We start from the raw sequence: 21,277 nt of genomic DNA, 5'->3' as shown, positions 1-21,277 counted from the left end.
TATTCGCTGGGTATGTCTCTTTCCATTTGTATCAGTTAGGGTTTGGTGGCAGACCACAGAACCACTCTAGCTTTGAGCTTTGTAAGTTGAAAAAAAAAAAAAAGGATTTATTATCAGGTAGGCACGACTGGCACGATCTCGGGAAAAGATGGAGGAACAGCTCCTAACCCTCCAAATTGCCACTTGTCCTGGATCAGGAACAAATCCTAACCTCAGAACTCAGCTAAGGGGCTTCCCTGGTGGTGCAGTGGTTAAGAATCGCCTGCCAATGCAGGGGACACGGGTTCGAGCCCTGGTCCGGGAAGATCCCACGTGCCGCGGAGCAACTAAGCCCGTGCGCCACAACTACTGAGCCTGTGCTCTAGAGCCCCTGAGCCACAACTACTGGGCCTGAGTGCCACAACTACTGAGTCCACATGCCTAGAGCCCGTGCTCCACAACAAGAGAAGCCACCGCAAGGAGAAGCCTGCACATCGTAACGAAGAGTAGCCCCCGCTCACCGCAGCGAGAGAAAGCCCGCGCGCAGCAACGAAGACCCAACACAGCCAAAGATAAATTTAAAAAAAACACAAAACTCAGAGAAAACGCAGTCTATCTCCCATCCCCCAGATGAGAGACCAAGCACCTCGTGTCCACACGTCTCTTCAACCACCAGCTGCCTCTCTGCTGGCCAATGCATCCTCGGACCACCTCCAGCCTGGAGCTCTCAGCCAGCCGCACCCTCCTAGCGCTTACTCATCATTTCCGCTGGGGCCAAGGGCCTGGGCCCAGCAAGCACTGATCAGGCAGCACCTTCTCCCTGACCTGTCCCTTCTTCCGCAATGGATGCCATCGCCCAACCGGCCACCCAAGCCGGAACCCAGGGGTCACCTTGACTCTCACTCCACCTGTCCCCTCCCCCAGAATCTGAGGTACCCCCCGCATGACTTTCTTCTATTCTCTCTAGCGCATCTGGGATCTCAGGCCTCAGCACGTCTGGCCTGGGTTGAGTCAAATGGTGTGCTCCTTCGTCTATGTCTATCTATCTATCTCTTTGCCTGTGATCCATCCATCCATCTATCTATCATCACCAGTCTATCATCTCTCTTTATTATCTATCAATCGTCGATCACTTCTACCTCTTTATGATCAATGTAACCATCATCTATTATCTATTTTTTGAGGCGAAATTCACATAACACAAAATTAACCCCTTTAAAGTGCACAATTTGTTGATATTCAGCATACCGACACTATTGTGCAACCATCACCTCTATAGTTCCAGAACATTCTCATTACCCCAAAAGGAAACCTTGACCCCAGCAGTCACTACCCAGCCCCTGGCACCCATTGGTCTGCTTTCTTTGTCAAGCTGAATAATACTCCATTGTACGCACGGACCACATTTTGCTTGTCCATTCATCTGTTGATGGACGTTTGAGTTGTTTCCGCTTTTGGTTACCATCAATAGTACTGTTAAGAATGTTCATGTATGAGGGTTTAAAAAAAAAATTTATTTATCTATTATTTTTGGCCGCGTTGGGTCTTCGTTGCTGCGCGCGGGCTTTCTCTAGTTACGGCAAGTGGGGGCTACTCTTCGTCGTGGTGCGCGGGCTTCTCGTTGTGGTGGGTTCTCTTGCTGCGGAGCATGGGCTCTAGGCACGTGGGCTTCATTAGTTGTGGCCCACGGGCTCAGCAGTTGTGGCGCACGGGCTTAGCTGCTCCGCGGCATGCGGGATCTTCCCGGACCAGGGCTCGAACCCGTGTCCCCCGCATTGGCAGGTGGATTCTTAACCACTGTGCCACCAGGGAAGCCCCATGTATAAGGTTGTTTTTTTTTTTTTTTTTAAGACTTTTTAAAAAAATTATTTTTGGCTGCACTGGGTCTTCGTTGCTGTGCACGGGCTCCTCATTGCGGTGGCTTCTCTTGCTGCGGAGCATGGACTCTAGGCGCGTGGGCTTCGTTAGTTGTGGCACATGGGCTCAGTAGCTGTGGCTCGTGGGCCCTAGAGCACAGGCTCAGTAGTTGTGGCGCACGGGCTTAGCTGCTCCGCGGCATGTGGGATCTTCCCGGACCAGGGCTCGAACCCGTGTCCCCTGCATTGGCAGGCGGATTCTTAACCACTGCGCCACCAGGGAAGCCCCATGTATAAGGTTTTGATTGAACATCTACTTTCCATTCTCTTGGGTCTACATCTCCGAGTGGAAGTGCTGGGTCACACGGGAACTCTGCCTAGCTTTCCAGGACCCGCCACGCTGTTCCGCATGATGGCTGCCCCACCTCTGTCCCACCAGCGGTGGGTGAGGGCCAAGCGCAGTGCTCTTGCCTCCCTCCAAGCAACCCTCCACGCAGCCTCCTTTAAGCATGAATCCCATGTTGTTTCCATCCTGCTGAAAACCCTTCAGTGGCTTCTCACTGCTTCTGAAGGCCAGGCTCCGGAAGTGAGGCCCCTCCCTTCGCCCTGCACTTGGCATTGATATCCTGCATCTTGCTCCTGATTCACCCCTGGGCCTCTGCACAGACGTTCCCCCCTCCTAGAAGGCCTAGGAGCACTGTGTCCCCACTGCTCCTTGCCTGGCTGGCTCAGGACTCTTCCTCCTCCGTGTCCCCTGCCAGCCCACTTGGCAGCTCACTGGTTTTCTCTCAGCATCTCTCTCGGAGCTCATCACGGGTGGACTGGACCTCGGTCCTCTCCTCTCCACCCTGGCACAAGGTCGGGCTGGGTCCAGAGTCCTCTCCGGCTCAGCCATTCTTTTTGGGAGACGTTGCTGATGCCGCCTGCCCACGGCTGTTGTCTGCCGGGGAACGCACAGGGCAGCATCTTTGGCTGGGGGTGGGGCTCAAGGCTCCTCTTCCCCACCCAGGCCACTGCCGCCCCTCCCGCCTCTCCCCCAAGCCCCGACCGACCAAGAGGCTGGGAGGCAGGACTGCACTTTCCACAGGAGGTTTTTACTGAGGAACTGAGGGAGGTTCCCCGACCCGAGGGCTGAGGGCCCGAAAGGCACACGGTGGCGCGGCGGCGGGGTCTCCCCCTCGGGTGGGGGCTGTCTTTGCAGAGACAGCTTCCCCACTGACCCCTCTTTGGCACTGAACTGGGCACAGCGGTGCCCTCACGCCTGGCAGCCCCAGCGTCCCCGCACCCCCACCCCCGCCCTGGCGCTTGGCAGTGTGGGCTGGTGGGGTAGCGGGCTGGCTGGGGGCCCAGGCCACCTCCTCCGCTGGCAGGGCGCTCATGCTGGCGATGGAGAGGACTACAAAGAGGAATCTAATAAATTAGCTTGAAGGAGAGGGCTAGGGACGGAGGGGGACGGGGACTACATTCTTGACCTTGCTCGGTAGGAAACGTTGTGCGATTCTTTCTCCCGAGGGCTCTTTGGGATGACTGGTGGGGAGAAGGGGCCCAGATGAGGGGCCCTGCCTCATCGCGGGGCCCACTTGGCCGTTTTTATGGCAGTAAGGGCGTTCCGGGGGACGGGAGCCTCGGCGGGCCACTGGGATGATGGCAATAGAGAGGTGGGCCGTCCGTGATGTCTCCAAGGGACCGCAGAGGAGGGAACGGGGGCACTCCAGACTCAGGAGGCGCTGCCCCGCAAACACCAAGGCTCCTGGGCACAGGCTGGTGCTGTGAGCTGGGCCGCGCCTCTGGCCCCTCTCCCCTTCCACCCGCCCAGGTCCCAGTCTGGTGGGGCTGGGAAGCGGGCACGGGTTTCGCTGGCTGTCCTCTGGGAGGCCTGGGAGGACGGCAAAGCATGCAGGGTGGGCCCCGCGGCGAGGCGGGGCGGGGGAAGGCTTGGTGGGCAGGCGCTCCGTTTCCTTCACGGGATCCGAGGGCTCGGTGCGGGGCGCGGGCCGAGGGCTAAGAGCCAGGGTCGTCTGTCAGGTGGCGGCGGCCCGGAGGGCTCCGGGGCCTCGGCCCACGCCCTGGCGGAGCTCCTGGAGGCGCCGCGCCCGGGGGCCGCCCGCCAGCTGCTGCTGCAGACGCTGCCTCTCCTCGGTCAGGCTCGGGCGGGCGGCCGGGTCCAGCTTCTCGAACTTCCAGCCTCCCTCCCCGTCGAACTGTAGTAAGTGCGTGTGGTACTTCCTGTACCAGGAGAGGGAGTGGGAGGTCGTTCGGCAGCACCGCCCCCCCCCAGCTGCAAAGCCACGGCGTCGCTCGCCGGCAGGGAGGGCACCTACCACAGGGAGGGTCGGTGGGTGATGGAAAGCAGGGCAATGCCCGCATCCTTGGCCGCCTGGAAGATCTTGCCTTCCACGTCGATGCTCACGGCACTGGTACATTCATCCAGGAGGGCGTACTTGGGCCTTGGGGGTGGGGGCTGAGTGGGTGAGCCTGTGGACCCTCCAAGGCCAACAGCCCGGGCTGGCCCCAGCCCCCAGTGGGGGCGGGAAGCCTGATCTGCGTGCTGACCCCTGTCCTTGCGGTCCCATCCCTGCTGGGCCCTGGGGGGCAGGGCAAGGCCTCCTGGTGGCGCTGCCCTCCCCGCTTAAGGGGGTCCCAGGGAGCACAGATGCCGAGCAGGCTCCTGGGAGCACCCAGGCAGCACCCCTGTCTCTGCCGCTGGCTCGAAGGACTCCCAGTGCCTGAGGGAGCCCAGCCACTCAGGACAGCGTGGCTCACCTGTGGTAGAACATGCGGGCCATGCCAACTCTCTGCTTCTCGCCCCCGGACAGAACGTCCTTCCAGTCACACACGGCCTCCCAACCTGGCAGGGGACAAAGGTCGCTGTTCAGTTCAACAAGGGCCGGACAGCACGGGCTGAGGGCCTGGGCCCAGGCGCGGTGGCTGTGGTGGGAGGGGCCGGGCCACCAACAATAGCGGAACACAGCAGCGCACGTGACTTGGGGAAAGGCTGTCCGCTGGGGACGTGTTCCCTGGGTACCTGTCCGTCTGTGGGGACACCGGAATAGTTCCAAAGAGTTGGGACCAGAATTGCATCCCCTTCAAGAAAAGACACATGGGAGTCCTCACCCGCAGGACATGAGAATGCCACTGCATTTGGAGACAGGGTCTTTACAGAGGTGATCGAGTTAAAGTGAGGTCACTGGGGTGGGTCCGCATCCGATGGGACTGGCGTCCTTATAAAAAGGGGACCTTTGGAGACGCAGACACGCACAGAGGAGAGACGACGTGAAGACACGAGGAGCAGACGGCAACTACAAGCCCAGGAGAGAGGCCTGGAACGGACCCTCCCTCGCGGTCCCCGGAAGGAAGTGCCCCTGCCCACACCCCTGGACCTCGGCCTCCCGGCCTGCACAACTGGGAGACGAGACGTCTCTGTCGTTTGCCCCACCCAATCTGCGGCGCCAGCGAACTCACACAGGACCTAATGGGGTGCTAATGAAGTGCCAGTGGGCATCAAACAGTCATGGCAGAGCCCCAGGGATGGCTGCGACGGGCTCTCCAGAAGGCTTCTCACCCACAAGCGCCAGGCCAGTGCGTCTCTGCCTGGTGGAGCACGTCAGCCAGGCTCAGGAGGCGAGTGCGTGACTCATCAGAAACGCCTCCTCACCTGCTCCCTCACTGCCTTTCCAGAAAACTAGAGATTTTGGCAGGGCACGTGGCCACACACAAAAAAGACAAAATCCCCCAGCTTGCCTTGATGAGAGGTTTAACCACAGGACTGAATTCTGGCCAATGGGGTATAAGTGTAAGTGTTACACACGTGGCAGCTTCCGGAACTTTCTTTAAAAGACAGACGGCATTCACTCTATGATTTGCACACTCCACCCCCCCACCCCCCGCCCCTGCCACTTTCTCCATCCTATGGCCTGGGATATGATGTGATGCCGGAGCAGCCACCTCGGACCGTGAGGTGCCCCTGGGAAAGGAAGCCACATACAGCAGAGTGAACTGGGGGGGGGGGGGGTGGCCTTCGTGGAGTGGGGCTTCCCCCACCAACTGAGGCCTGCCTTCCTCAGGACTTCTATGTCACGGTAAGATGAACGTGGAAATTATTTCAGCCACTGTTGGCGGACGGTTCTATTACTGACAGCTGAACTCGATGCTAATGGGTGTAACGGCCGGCCTCAGGGGCCCCAGGCACTCGGGGGTGTGTGGAGCCCCGGAGGAGGGGTACACTCCCAGGGCGAGCGAAAGAGGCCCGACCAGGCCAGGGGGAAGCTGGGGATGAAGCTTTGCAGGGACCGTGGCAACCAGGGCAGGCCCGGGAGGCGCAGCCCCACTGAATCCACCGCCTGCGGCCCCCTTTCTGCACAGGTGACAACACCTGGGAAGGACGCTCATGACTCATCCGCCACGTCCTGCAGAGCCCCCACGGGTCCTCACAGGTGCTCTTTCATTTGCTGCTGGCACTGAGCTTGAGACTGGTACCTGGCCCCTTCTACAGGCGGAAAGCATCTCAAGAGATCGGGTTTTGCTCAAGGTCAAGCCGCCTGCCCCTTGGTAGCCTAGGTAGGACTCGGATCTCTGCCACTCAGCTTTCAGTCTAAAAATCCAAAATCTGGCAGCTGGGCCGCACTCTCCTCTTCCGCCCCTCTGGGCACAATAGGCCATTAAAGACCAGCCTGAGACGTCCCCAGGCGATGTGTTCTCTGGCCATCGGCCTCTCCCTCCCTCCTGCGGTCTCTTCCCAGGGGACACACCTCCCAGGCTCGAGCCAGACACGTGGGTGGGCAGGCGTCCCCTCCACCTCTGCTCCCGCCACGCACGCGCCAGGCTGCCTGCCCACACCCGTGCTCTGCCCTCTCGCCGAAATGCATAACTGACCTGGCGCTTCCCTGCCTGGCCCGAGAGGCCCTTGCCCGCCACGGGGCCCAGAGCCTGCAGAGGGCGCCCCACTGGATGGCCCCCGCCAGGCTTGGCTCCCTCCCCGAGGGGAGCGCACTCAGGCCGTCTGGGGCCGCCCGCTTCCTGTCGGGCCTCCCCAGGGGGCGGGGCTCTCCGGGCCACATAGCACTTCGGCCTCCCTCAGGGGCCAGGAGCGGGGCACGGGCAGGGGCGGCAGCAGGTTCCCGGCTGAGCCTTGGGACAAAGGACGATCGATGGTCGGCTTCCCCTGTGGCACGGATGGGTGGGATACCCCTTCCCCTACCTCCTTCCCGCTGCAGGATGTGGTTCAGGTGCACGATGTCCAGGATGGCTTCCAGGTGCTGCTCGGAAAAGCCCTTCCTTCGCATGTCCTCCACCGAGTCCGGGTAGATCACTTGGTCGCGCAAGGAGCCCACAGACATGTAGGGCCTGCGGGAGAGCCACGTGTCCACCGAGGGAAGGGCGGCCCGGCTTCCCTGGCGATGCCCCGCGCCTGAGCAGGCTCCGCGTGGGCCCTGCCTGCCCGAGGGCGGCTGACCGGAAGGCCGCAGACGCCGCCGCACTCACGCACGCACGCACGCCCGCTCAGCTTGCACACACCCATCACGGCACACGTGCAGGTACCCGCCCACACACACTCTCGCATGCACGCGCACCCCCAGCCGTGAAGCCGCTGGGCGAGTGGGTCGCGGCGGAGTGGCAGCAGCTTGCCGTCCTCTGCCCAGGCCTTAGGCCCTGCCATCCCCGGGACGCCAGGTTCCGCAGGTCAGAAGGGGTGGGGGCGGACCTGGGGACCCTGGCTCCCGCCCTCTCCTCCCCACCCCAGCCACTGTTGGCCCCATCACCCCACCGCTCACCTCTGGGGGACGTAGAACATGCGCTGGGGTGGGGGCTTGTAGAGCACGCCACCATAGGTGGGCCAGAGACCGCCCAGGATACGGAACAGAGAGCTCTTGCCGCAGCCGTTGGGGCCCGTGATGAGCAGGTGCATGCCCTCTTCCACCTGTAGAGGCAGCGGCCGTGGAGCCCGGCCCGGGCCTCCCTCCCCTCACCCGTGGCCTGCCTGACAGCCTCGGAGAGGCCCCCACGCCCAGCACATGCCGTCCTCCGTCTCTTGGTGAGGAATGGCAGGGCCCCGAGGGTGAGCTCTGGTATCCAGAGCCCTAACCGGCTGCCTGTTTCAGGCACTGCCTTGTCCCCTAGGGCCCCGACACGCACCAGAGGGCAGGGAGCCAGCAGGAGGAGGGCCTGTTCTGCCACAGTCCAACAAACGGGTACGCGCCCCAGAGGGTCAGCGTCAGCCTGCAGCCCAGCCATGCCGCTTCACCTGCAAGCCAAGCGTCAAGCGCCTGAGGCCCCCCATGAGCCAATTACGTCGTGTCCACCGGTCTTCTGGGAACACCTGCTGTAGGAAAAAGGCCGCCCGAGCAGGCAGGGAGCGTGCAGATGGCAGGGAGCCCGCCGTCCTCGGGGTGGGGGAGAGCACGAGGCACGGAGTCAAGGCACGTGGGGTACAGCTCCTGCCACCCGCTGCCATGTGTGACATCACAGCAGCGCTAAGGGCCTCCAGCCGGTGCAGTCCTCGCGAGATCCCAGAGTGTGGCGCATACGCGCGTCCGTCCGGTTTATCTCGGTCAGTGCCACGGGTTGAACCGTGTCCCCTCGAGGAGTCCTGTGTTGGAGTCCTAACTCCCAGGACCTCAGAATGTGACCTTACTTGGAAATAGAGTCTTTGCGGATATAATGAAATTTAGATGAGGAGTGGGGTGGGCCCCTAATCCAGCGTGACCTGGTGTCCTTATAAATAGGAGACATTTGGACACAGAGACACGTGCACAGGCAGAGTGCCATGTGAAGGTGAAGGCAGGGACTTCCCTGGTGGCCCAGTGGTTAAGCATCCGCCTGCCAATGCAGGGGACACGGGTTCGAGCCCTGGTCGGGGAAGATGCCACATGCCGCGGAGCAGCAAAGCCTGTGCGCCACCACTGCTGAGCCCGCAAGCCACAACTACTGAGCCTGCACGCCTAGAGCTGGTGCTGCACAACAAGAGAAGCCACCGCAATGAGAAGCCCACGCACCGCAACCAAGAGCAGCCCCTGCTCGCAGCAGCTAGAGAGAGCCCGCGCGCAGCAACGAAGACCCAACACAGCCAAAAAAAAAAAAAAAAAAAAATGAAGGCAAAACACCAGAAGCGGGGAGAGGCCTAGACACCCTGATCCGAACTTCTGTTGGCTGAGCCCCTCGTTTGCTGTTCCTCCTCCGTTAGACTATGAACTCCCCTGGGCAGGGCCCAGGCCTCCCTCCGTCCAGATGTGGGAGGGCTGGTTGATCAGGCCCCGGCTCCTCTGTGTGCCCGGCTCTGGGGGAGCTGCCTTGGCCCCAGCCAGCTTCACGGCTGCCTCCCTTGTCTCCTTCCCTGCATCTCTCCGCCCGCCCTTCTGACCCCCATCACCTGGCTGATCAGGGCCAGGAACTGCTCCCCGTCCCCAACATCTCCCAGCCCCAGAGCCCAGCTCCACCCGCGGCTCTGCCAGGACAGAGCCCTTGCTCAGCCCCCGGTCACCCGTTCCTCGCCTAACCTCGCCCTCTAACCAGCCACGCCCCTGCTCACCATGGCCTCTGAGCTTTGCCCAGCTGGGCTTCCACTGGGCCTGCCTGGAAGCCATGCACCCTGCAAAGACTGGCCATCAGTGGCAGCCCCACACCCCAAGGGTGACTGCTGCCAGGGGCGATGGGGATCGCACCACTGGCCTGCGTCCAGCCTCCAACTGGCTCTCAGGCCCCCCCTCTCAGCAGATCAAGGAAAGGAGCTCTAGGCACTGGCCCTTCCTGCCTATTTCCTGCCTGGCCGTGGCTTCCGCTGCCCCTGCAGAACCTGGGCCCGAAGTCCCTTGGCTCCCCGTCCATGCCCTCTTCTCCACCACGCTGCCCGCCTGCCCGCCCGGAGGCTCCTGGGTGAAGCTTCATGTGACCTCTATGCCCCCAGGGATGCAGACCTCTACTCTACCTTTCCCGTGGCCCTCGCTGGACCCGGGACAGCCATCTAACCATGGATCTTTTCTCTTTTTTTAAAGTTTATTTTGGCCACACTGGGCGGCACGTGGGATCTCAGTTCCCTGACCAGGGATCAAACCCGCGCCCTTGGCGGTGGAAGCGTGGAGTCTTAACCGCTGGACCACCAGGGAAGTCCCAAATCCGGGATCTCTGTAACCCTTTGGGGTTCCCCTGATTTACCTGTGGTTTACAGCGTCCAGCCTGGAGCTCAGGGAACATTAGTTGAATGAATGAATGAATGAATGAATGACTCCGGCACCCAGGACTCCCCTTCGCTCTATCACTCCCTGACCCTGTCCAGAGCTCTGGCTGGGGACACAGGTCACTGGCGGATGTCTGCCCCCAGGGCATCCTCTCCACAGACAGCTTGCGTGACGGCTGAGAGCCCTCCCAGTGGGCCAGGCTGCGCCCGGCACACACCCACCCTGGGGGCCTCTCGCAGCACATCTGTGGGACCTCGAGCCCAGGTCGGTGGAAGAGAATCTCTTTCATCACAGCTGGAGTTGGACCAGAGTCCCCAGGTCCTGGGCTACTCAGGGATAGGGGCGGGCGTGGGGTGCTGGCAACGACAGGGCCAGGAACCTTTGGGTGACTCCAGCCCAATCCAGGTCATCACTGGTCTCTCTTAATCAGCTCTGACCCCACTGCCCCAGAACTAACAGTCAGTCAGAGACGCGTTGGTCTTTTACCTTGAGCTTAGCCTGCCTGCCACGTAGACCTGGGGTCAATGGCTACTGACAGTGCAAGCAGGCTGGCCAGGCTGGATGCTGAGGGCTGAGGTGGGTGCAGAAGGCCAGGCCCCGGGCCCCAGAGCTGGGCTCGGCCCCGCCCGTGCTTCCAGGTTGAGGCTGCCCTCCGCCCTTCGACCTACCCTGATGTTGAGGCTGGCCACCACGACCTCCCCCGTGGGCGTGACGACGGGGATGTTCTCACACACGATGCCCTGCTCCACATCCACCACTTGGCCTGGAGAGAGAACACGAGGGAGGGACAGAAGGAGCAGAGCTCTCCCCCACCCTCCGGTGGGTGCCGCGTACCCCCCAACCCGGACAGCACGCCGGCGTGTGGCCCAGGGGCCCTTGGGGATACAGTGCGGCTGACCCCCGCTGACTACAGCCCCCTTGCCGTGCTCTGTGCGGCGGAGGGGCAAAGCCGGCTCCCTGGCCTCCGGAGCCCGAGCGTGGCGTCCGCTCCTGCAGCCCCTCCACGCCACACCATCTGAAAGGCGGCACCGACGCCTGGGGCCTCTTGCACGGGGCGCCAGCCCCTACTGGAGCTTCGAACTTTCTCTCGCTGCCCGCGTGGGTGAGCGATCCCCTCTGCTCAGGGACCACGCCCCCCTCTCTCGCAAAGGGAAACCCTGGCTGGGGCACCTGGAAGGGACTGGACACGTGAGCATGGTGGCCTGCGGCGACCGCTCTGAGAGGGAGGGCTGCGGGGGCCGCAACGTGCCCAGGAAGCCCTCCGTGGGGCGCCGGGCAGCCTGCTGTGGGAGGGCGGGGACCAGGGCGGCCTCTCTGCGGAGGGCACCCTTACCTCGGATCTGCAGGGACCCCTCCACACGGACACCGGACCTCACCACGGCCCCGGACCCTGCCTGAGCGTCCTCTGGCTCCCCGGGCCTCTTGAAACGGCAGTGCCGGACGTCTTCAAACACCTGGAACATCTCGTGGACCCGGGCTGTGTAGCCAGCCAACTCTGTCACCTGCAGGGAGGGCGACCGTGGCTCAGCCCCTGCCAGTGGGGGCGGGGCGGGAGGGGAGATGGACGGGGCGGGGGCTGGGCGGGGGGTTACCTCCTTGTAGGACACCATGACCCGCTCGATGGCGTCCGCGGCAGCTGTGAGGAGGTTGCGGGCGATGGTGAAGGCTTCCGTGCGCTCGCTCACCAGCTCCTCCTCCCTCGCCTCCAGGGCCGCCTTCTTCGCCACCTCCGAGTCTGCAGAGCACGGTGGGGCGGGGAGTGGCAAGGACGGTGGAAAATCATAACTGACCCGATGGGGGAGAGAGCAAGTCTGTCCAGCCAATGGTGCTCGGACAACTGGGTATCCACATGCAAAAGAAGGACCCCCTACTGCACACCACACACAAAAACTAACTCAGAGTGGAGCACCGGCCTGCACGGAAGAGCTAAGACTACACAACTCTCAGAAGAAAGCAGGGGTAAACCTTCGTGCCCTGGGATTAGGTATGGCTCCTTAAATACGACACCAAAAAGCACAAGTGACAAAAGCAAAAACAGGTAAGGGAGCTTCGACAAAAGTAAAAAGTTTTGGGCACCAAAGTCAGTCATCCAGAAGGTGAAAACACAACCTACAGACTGGAAGAAAATATCTGCAGATCATATATCTGATAAGGGCCCAGGTCCCAGAATACATAAAGAACTTTTTCAATTCAACGATAAAGAGACAAACGACCCAATTAAACACTGGGCAAAGGATCTGAATAAACATTTCCCCTGTAAGATATACAAATGGCCAAGAGGCATACGAAAAGATGTTTATTGGTCACCAGGGAAATACAAAATCAAAACTGCAATGAGACACCACTTCATACTCACTAGGATGGCTATAACTGAAAAGACAGTAAAAGTGCTGGTGAGGGAGTGGAGCAGTTGGCCGCATGAGACACCGCTGGTGCGGATGAACAATGGTGCAGCTGCCGTGGAAGACAAGGTTGGCAGTTCTTCCAAATGTTAAACAGAGGGTTACCAGATGACCCAGAAATTCCACTCCTAGGTGTACATATATCCCAGAGGAGTGAAGACAGAGGTCCACGCAAAAAATAATACATGAGTACGCGTAGCAGTTATTTGTAAGAGCCGAAAGATGGAAACGACCCAAACGTCTACCGAGGGATGAGCGGATAAACACAACGTGGTAGCTACATACAGACGATGGAACACTATTCAGCCCTAAGAAAGAATAAAGTACTGATTAATCCTACAGCGTGGGTGAATCGTAAAAACACGATGCTAAGTAAAAGAAGCCAGACGCAGAAGACCACATATCGTGTGATTCCATTTACAGGAAATGTCCGCAAGACGCAAAGCCATAGCGACAGGAAGATTAGTGGTCGCTGGGGGCTGCCAGGTCGGGTGGGGAGCGACCACTAATGGGTCTGGGCTTTCTTGTTGAGGTGGTGACAATGTTCTAGACTTAGATAATAGTGACGGTTGCACAACTTTGTGACTACAGCAAAACCCACTGAAATGTACCTGTTAAAAATGGCCGAATTGTATGGTATGTTAATTAGGTGTCAATAACGCAGATATTGTGTCCTGCGCTACAACGGCAGCCCCTCCCGAGCCTCTCAAACAGGAATATCCCCTTTCAGACCTCCAGTCTACCCCGTGTCGCCCTCATCTCTCCCCTTGCTGCCGTATTCTGTGGCCATCCTCAATGCTACTATTTCTCTCTGAGAGCCTGCTCCCGTCTTGACTTGCTTTTTTCTTTTCTGTCTCAGTTGAGACCCCATGGTCGCTCACTTCAACCCTCTCGTCAATGGCCTTGAATCCCTTGACCGTTGGGCCCCCTAGAGGGGCAAGGTTTTTACACGAGGAATGTTCTGGAAATGGTGATGGGGAGCAAGGGGGAGGCCAACTCTGAGGGCTAACTCTATCCAGGGGCATAAATGGATCTGAGGTTGCAGCCTCAAGGATGTGATGGTGGGGGTGGGCTGGGAAGCGCCAGGGAGTCAGGTCAGGGCAGGTGCAGTGTGGGGTGGATAGGGCCAGACGGCTGGGAACTGGGGTGGGGGGGGAGTGGAGTGGTGATTCTGACAGTCTAAGGTCCCTAGGCAGGGGGGGACACAAACCCTCCTCCCCGGACGTCCTGAGAGCTGGAAAGGGACTGCGCACAAAGGGAAGGGGTCTGTGCGGGGGCCCTGGCAACAGTGGGCCCCTCCCTGGAGACAGCATAACCCTCTGCAGCTTTCCTCGGAGCCTTGGGGGCTAAGATGAGTGCCCCAGAGCCAGACACCTGACAGCTCTTCCTGGCCAGGCCGCCATGCCGGCAGGCCAGAAAGGCAAAGGTAGCTACATCTTCCCCTGTGGATAATCGCTGGCCTCCTCAGCCGGTTCCCGGCGCTCTCTTGTCTCCAGTTACTGGGGACATAGCAGGGACAAAACCGACAAACCTCTGGCCTCCTTGAGTTTAAAGTGGCAGAGCCTCTATAAGGCAGCTGCAGCCGTGGAGCAGAGGGCTGTTCAGCACTTTGAAGAGCAGCGAGGCAGGGGAGGGGGAGAGAAAGGCGGGCGGTGGTCTCACCTAGAGGGTGCCTGTGAGCAAAGCTCCCACAGAGGGAGGGAGGGGCCGCGGGGTGGCGGAGGAAAGAGCATTCCTGGCAGAGCGAGGAGGAGCAGGGGGCCTGAGGCGGAAGCAGGCCTGGTGTTTCCGGGAAGGCCAGTGAGACAAGCGGAGTGAGCCAGGGGGATGGGAGCGGTCCACACGTTCACAGGTGACTGGCTCTAAGGGCCATGAGGGTGGGGACAGGAGCTCAGGACTCTGAATCGCCCACAAAGCCCAACACAGCAGAGGCGCCAAAAAGTCTTAGGCCTTCAGAGGAGGGAGAGGCCTCGGGGACTAGACAGGCTGAGCTGTGCCCAGTGCCAGCTTCAGAGGGAAGCGGCCACAGGCACTTCCTCACAGAAACCACGGCTTGGTTTCCTCCTGGGTCCGTTCCCATGCTCCTGGCCTAAATCAAGGCCACCCTTTGTGTAGGTCCGTTGGTGGAAGCAACTACCCCCTCCAATTAGATCTTTCCTCTTGGGGGTCACCCAGAGACGGACAGACAGCTGAGGTAGGTACGGAAGCCCCAAGGGAGAGACATCAATAGGGAGAGAATCAGAGAGACTTCTGGTTCTGAAACATGCACGTCAGGCTCTCTCTCTTTACGTACATCTGAAAACCCTCTTACTACCAAGCTGCATAAAATATAACACCTTTTAAATCAGAGCCGTGCTTGCAGGAAAGCAAGGGAAGTTCCCAGGAGTGAGAAGAGAAGCCGGTAGCCAGGTGCTCCTGCGACATCCCCAGAGACGGAGAAGATAGGGCTCTAGGTGCAAGGACCGAAAGGTCTCCTCTAAGGATTCGTAATCATGTGTCTGGGCTGCAAATTAATATCACCTGCAAGTGCGGGGACCCCTCCTCCCCCAAGCAGAGAAGTTAACATGAACGTGGCCTCCAACTGGTTCATTACCGGGCAGCCGCTTGGCTAAAACTAAAGCAAGTGTGCGCGGGGGAGCCCTACCCTCCAGTCAGGCTGCAGAACCCACAACGACCACGAGCAAGGAAGACCGGCAGGTGGAAGATAAAGCTGGCTTAGACCCCCAAGGGTTCAGACACAGCCGGACGGCTGCACAGAGACCCGAGGGTTCAGACACAGCCGGACGGCTGCACAGAGACCGTGGGATGAGCATGATTAAGACGGTCGCCGGCAGAACTTGACAGAAATAGCCATTGAAATAAAGAACAATTCAAAGTAGGGACTTCCCTGGCGGTCCAGTAGTTAAGGCTCTGCGCTTCCAATGCAGGGGGCACGGGTTCGATCCCTGGTCGGGGAGCTAAGATCCCTCATGCAGCGTGGTGTGGCCAAAAAAAAAAAAAAAAAAAAAAAAAGAAAATTCAAATTAGATGCAGCGGAGAGAAAACTAGCAAATGTGTGAGCAGGAAAATCTGAGGAAACCTCCCAGAATTCAGCATAGACAGTGCTAGATGGGGAAAAGTGAAGACAGACGGGGAGCCACAAAGGAGTGAGAAGCCCAACACGCTGTGAGAGTTCCAGAAGGAAAGAGTAAAAAGAATGAGAGAGGCAATATTTGAAAAGATAACAGCTGAGAACTTTCCAGAACGATGGAACAATCTTAAGTATTCAACGGCCATACAACAAGTCTCAAGCAGAATAGACAGAAACGCACAGGCAAACGCTTCCTAAAGAAACTGCATAAAAAGAGAAAAGTCTAACCAGGGAGACCACACGGGCTGCTAAGAGCAGTTAAGCTGGTAACAGATTTTCCAACGGAGGCAACGGGATGTTGTCAATGGGCTGAGAGAAATCGACCGTCCGTCTCAACTCCCTCACCCAACTGAACTTCAGTTCAGGGGTGCGGCGGGATAAAATAAAGACATTTTCAGACAAGAAAATAATCTCGAAGCTCCATGATGAAAGCCTCACAGTAAGGACTCCTGAAGGACGGCTGTCGGAAGGAGGGTCACTGGGCCGCGGGGAAGGGCTGGGAAGCCAAGAAGGCAGAAACTCACAGGTGAATCTGAACACGCACCAACCGGGTAAGGCAACGGCAAACCTGTTGCTGGGGACATCAGCACGTCAGGCGGGCTGGTCCTCCAGTCCACGTGTTCTAAGTAAGGGCCCAGAGGAGGAGGAGCTATTGATTAACCCAGACTGTTCTCAAGTAAGCACATTAACCTTCGAAGGGCAACCATGAAAAGACCGCAGACAGAATGAATTCCTTGTAAACCAGTAGAGGAAGAAAATGCAAATCCTTCCCAGTCCCCCCAAGGCCTTGGGGAAGAGGGCTCTGCCCTCGACAACCGGCAAGAGCTACCGTAGGCGTGGGTGGGAAAGCCAGAGGCCAAGGCAGGAAGGGGCTCCCTCGACACACTTCCAAGATGAGCCGAGAGCAGGGTGAGATGAGCAAGGGTGCACGCGCCTGGTGAAGGCTGTTCCTGAGGTGCGGTCCCTGGGCTTGGCCAAGTGGGACCAAGAAGCGTGAGATGCCGTAAAGGGGAGCCGCACACAGGCTGGCAGGCGGCGAGGAGCTCCGGGAGAGTGTGACCTGCCGGCCGCCCCCCGACCCCAGAAGTAGAAAAGTCGGGTGGGCCGGCTGAGCACTGGGGCCCCCCAAGCCTAGCCCAGTGGTGCAGGAGGACAGGCCCCTCTCACCTGACTCTGAGTAGCCGGTGGCGGTGATGATGGGGACGGCCACCATGAGCAGTCCCGAGGCGCTCCACACGTACTTCATGAGGAACTGCTCCAGCATGACGTACCACAGGCGTTCCAGCAGAATGAGGTTGATCTGCGAAGCCAGGTCCTGGTAGGAGTGCTGCAGCAGGGCCAGCTCCACCTGCAGGGATCGGGCACCGGAGACCCAGAGGCCTGGCGGTCAGTCCCACAGGGGCGACAGCGAGAGTCCCCAGGTGTCGCTCACACAGGCCATGCTGTTTGATGACCACGCCAAGGTTGAGAGCCGGGGGTTAGGACGGGGCCGCGTTTACGCGGGACAGGTCTCAAGCTCGGGGGAGGTATGGGATCGCCATCGCAGCACTGGGGTGCAGCGGCAGCGAAGGGGCTCACCCCCCACCTCCCGAGGCCCACGCTCATGCCCTTTCCGCTACCTCTTCAGATGGAGTGCTCACCACACCCCTCTCTTTGCCCTGGACAGCTTCTCGACATGGGCTGAGGGCAGCCACCTTGCCCGTTTCTTTGAGCAACTGCTGGGGGGCTACCCTGAACTAAGCGAAGGACAGCACAGGAAGGCAAAAGGCGGTTGTTGGTTTTGAAGAACTTGGTTCAATAATCTCTACCTGCTTAGGCCCCGCCTCCCTCTACTTTCCCACAGTTCCTCAGGGTGAGAAACTTGCACTGCATTCTCCCACCAGAACCTGCAGGGCACACTCCCAAGCCAGCTCGTGCAGGCATCGCCCTCAGCGGACAGCCCCACGCCCAAGCCAGCTGAGGACTCCGGCCCACCCGCTCAGCAGTGAGTGGGCCTCCCCTGCCCTCCCCTTCCTGCACTGGCCACTCCCTGCCATCTCAGGAGAGGGACCTGTGCAGGGCCTGGAAAAGAGAGAGGAGGAGAGGGAGTGGGAGAGAAAGAGGCTCCCCTGTGACGGCAGCAGTTAGACGGGCGGGGGGCTGGAGTGGTCAGGAAGCGGTCACAGCAAGGTGGCCATTGGGGCATAGATTTCTTGGTCGGGGGGCACGTGCCCGAGCCCCGCCTTCCCACCCCTGACTGACAATAGCTGCCCAGCCTGGAACCGTTTCCTTTGCCAAGTGGTTTCACAGCTGACTCTCCATTTGACTCTCACCATGTCCCACTGTGTGTGTATTCTCGTGTCCATTGCAGCCCAGATAGGCAAAGTGACCTGCCCCAGCTCACACAGCCTGGAGGTAGCAAGAGGTACGGAATTTGGATCACATTGGCTGAGCCATTAGGAGGACCAAATCCTTCTAAACGATGCTTCATGCTTCCACTTATGAAGAAAGGTCTACCTAGGCACAAGCCAATAAGAGATTGTGTGTGTTGGTAGGCGCGTGTCTAAATAAGCCTCCTCCTTGAGATCCCAGTAACAGCAGAATACCCTGCTGTCTGCCCTCCAGCCAGTCACCTCTGCCCCAGCCTGTTGACCTGAGCCTGGGCATGGGGACATCCGCCAATGGGACTGGGGTGAGCCACCTGCCTATACAGTAAGGGCAATCAACCCACCATGAAGGCCCGTCACTCCACACTGCTTTCAGGCCTTTGGCTGAGGCCTAAACAGACAGGCTGTGGACGCTCACAAGGTCCCTCCCGCCCTGGCCGGTGAACCGTCCCGGTGAGCATGCGATTTGCCGAAACTAGCCCAGAGGAAGTCCTTCAAGGAGCCGGCGATCTCTCTTCTACCCCCACCACCCAGGTCTGCGGCACCGCTCAGCGGCTTTGCCTCAAGCTCCTCTCCTGTTCCTGAAATGAGCACCCGGGCACTCCAGGCTCGTGCTGGGAGCTGGCAGGAGTGCTGGCTGGGGCTGACAATGTAGCTACGGGGAACGTGCCAAGTGCCTCACCCAAGGCCACGGCTGCCTGCCAAGGCCCTGCGGCCCGGGGGACAGGGGGTTGCAGCTGCAGACCAGGCACTTTTTCTCCTAATCTGGAGCCCAGCCCACGCCCGGGATGCCCCCTATCTGCTCAGGAATAAACCCTTTTCAAAAATCAGAGACAAGCCTGCCTCTCTGCCTGATGGGATGCGCAGCCAGTGAGACAAGGTCTGGGGCACAAGGCCACCTGACCCGGGGAGGACACATGGGCCTTCACGAGATGGACGCCATCGTGCCCCTCCCCCGAGAGGCACTGGGGAACCGAAACCAGAGTTGCAGAGAGCCTAGCCAGAGGCAGCCGCAACCCCAGGCACGAGGAAGGGGAGGGGCCGAGGCGAGATAAAGGGAGCATTGGCCTGGAGTAACCTTTCCTAGGCCCGGGCTACTGGCCGTAGCTGGCCCGCGCCCCCCCCCCGCCCCCCAACCCGGCCTGCCGGGAAGCTGCACGACTGGGACCCGGGCGGAAGGGCGGCCACACTGGGGGCAGGGTGGCCGCCGGGCAGGCAGGAAGTGCGTCCTGCCGCAGTGGCGGCCTGGGCCCGGCATCCTGGGCCGGGGCCTCGGGGAGGCGGCCAAGCCCACAGCCAGGCAGGCCTTCGGGCTCCGGATGGGGGAAGTCTTGACCTGGAGCGCTGAGCTCTGCCACTGCTGCGGCCGGCACGCTGCGCGCTGCTCGTTAACCTCCACTTGGGCTGAGTCATGCCCATAATGCCCGCCTGCCCGGCCGGCCAGCTGGGCCAGAGGCCAGCCTTCAAAGGGTCTGGGGGCCCAGGAGGGGCCAGGCAGCAGGCCGCGTCCCCAGATGGCAGGAGCCTCCTCTCTGTTGGCTGCAGGCATGGGGCAACCAGGGGACTCTGGTCTCAAACCGCTAGGGTCCACAGCCCTAAGGCCAAGACAAGTGAGGCGGAGAGGAAGCAAGTGGCCCAGGGCAGCCCCCACCCAGCCTTCCTGCTTCTCCGTTACTGTGCCATCTGAGCTGCCCAAGGCCCTGGTTGGCCCACACCTCTGGCATCAGCCGTAGGCAGCCCTGGCCCTCCTGCCCCTGAGGCCCCAGCTACATGCTTTCCGGCGCCCCAACCTGCCCCACCTCATGGCCCCCATAGAAGGCAATCTCCTCCGAGTTGGCCACCACCCGGGAGTGCATGTAGCGCAACTCCCCCTTCCGCCGCGCCTCCTCTGCCACCAGCTCCCCGAACTTGGGCGAGAAGGCTCGCAGCACGTTGGCCGTGAGGAACACCACAAGGCCAGCGATGGCCGAGGGCCAGGCTGTGCCGGCCCCGCGGGAGCGGGCCACTCGAACCAGGGTGTAGGTGGTCACAGCCACGTCCAGGAGCGGCTTGGTCAGGTTGGAGTAGAGGTGGGCCACGGAAGCGGCAAAGGCCACCACGTCCTCCGTCAGGGACTGGTCCGGGTTGCGGAGCCGCCCGTCCATGTTGCTGACCCGGTAGTAGGTCTGCTGGGAGAAGTAGAGGCTGTAGGCGTGGGCCACCAGCCGGCTGCGGAACGCCAGGGCCAGTCGGCCCTCTAGGTAGCGGATGGCACTGTTGACGAAGGTGGCAGGAAGCGCGATGAGGAGCCACTGCAGGAGCTGCCAGCCGAAGGCCCGGGGGTCCTTGCGCACGATGCAGCGGGCCAGCCGGCCGTCCAGGCGGGCCACGTACACCGACAGGAAAGTCCGGCTCACCAGGGCGGCTGAGTGCAGCGCCAGCAGCCCCGTCTCCCGGCACAGGATCCTGGGGAACAGCAGCCGCAGGAGCCACAGGAGTCGCTGGAAGAACACCCGGTTGACACCGGCCTTGGCCGCTGCGCCCACCGTGGCCCCGGAGGCCTCCTGCGCGGACTCCCCAGCCGGCGTCTGAGGGCCCCTGGCCGGAGCCAGGCACTGCCGCACCAGGGGGTAGATTTTGTGGGCTCCATAGGCCGTGAGGGCCAGAACCACAGCTGTGCGCTTCAGCGTGGTCACCCGCGAGGGCCGGGGGGTCGAGAGCACCGTCATGTCACCTGGGCTGGACTCACGGGGCTGGGACTGGTGCCTGAGGCAGCAGAGGAGGCAGGTGGCTGGAAGGGTGGTGGCTCTGACCCCAGGCTCGTTGTCTAGGCAACTGGAAACCTCGCAGTGGTCCCTGAGACTGTCGCTTTAGGCCACCCGGGTGGTGCTGGGCCCCCTGGTGCGGTGGGCTCAGGGGCCTCCAGGGTCGCGGCCTCTTCAGGCAGCCGAGGTGGAGGAACTTGTCAGTCCCCTGGCCCCTGGGGTCAGAGCCTCCAGAGGTCTCGGGCAGAGAGGGCGTCTTCTCCTCTCCGCCTCCTCCTCCCCCGGGGCACCGGGCGCGTCCGTCCGCTCCGCAGCCTGGCTGAAGCGACTGTGACTCCGCCACCCGCCCAGAATCCCCACCTACCCACCCACCCTTCCCCAGGGGGGACTCGGGGGAAGGGGAGGAGGCGGAGGAGGGGTAGGAGGCGGAGGAGGGGTGGGAGGCGGAACCAGGGCGCGGGGCGCCCCACCCCGTTCTCGCCCCACGGTTGGGCCCCGCCCCCTCCCCGGACCACAGAGACGTGGGAGGACCGCGCGGGCTAGAGAAGCTGCACCTCGCCTTCCCGCCAAGGCCTCGCCCCGTCTCCCCGTGCGCCCGAGGCGCAGCTTCTTCCCCAGTCCTGGGCGTC

The 21,277-nt window shown here is 60.9% G+C and overlaps 1 protein-coding gene across 4 annotated transcripts; it reads right to left on the bottom strand.

Moving 5' to 3' along the window:
- Positions 1-362: 362 nt before the first annotated feature.
- ABCD1 (ATP binding cassette subfamily D member 1) lies at positions 363-21,018 on the bottom strand. Of its 4 annotated transcripts, none has more exons than XM_028482490.2 (11): positions 19,704-21,016; positions 17,158-17,274; positions 16,706-16,886; positions 11,599-11,741; positions 11,340-11,508; positions 10,675-10,769; positions 7,607-7,752; positions 7,033-7,178; positions 4,599-4,683; positions 4,157-4,282; positions 364-4,061 (listed from the first exon to the last, which is right to left on the bottom strand). In XM_028482490.2, the coding sequence occupies exons 1-11, from the start codon at positions 20,610-20,612 to the stop codon at positions 3,857-3,859; spliced, it is 2,322 nt and encodes a 773-aa protein (XP_028338291.1). In that variant the 5' UTR covers positions 20,613-21,016; the 3' UTR covers positions 364-3,856. The 4 variants fall into 4 exon arrangements, with proteins under 4 accessions (XP_054937505.1, XP_028338291.1, XP_028338292.1 ...); XM_028482491.2 differs by having other exon boundaries at positions 11,599-11,642; XM_055081530.1 differs by lacking the exon at positions 4,157-4,282 and having other exon boundaries at positions 363-4,061; positions 19,704-21,018.
- Positions 21,019-21,277: the final 259 nt, after the last annotated feature.

This window comes from Physeter macrocephalus, chromosome 21, assembly GCF_002837175.3.
Source record: "Physeter macrocephalus isolate SW-GA chromosome 21, ASM283717v5, whole genome shotgun sequence".
NCBI lineage: Eukaryota > Metazoa > Chordata > Mammalia > Artiodactyla > Physeteridae > Physeter > Physeter macrocephalus.
The sequence above is the reverse complement of the archived record's forward strand: the minus strand, read 5'-3'. Positions and strand labels throughout refer to the sequence as shown.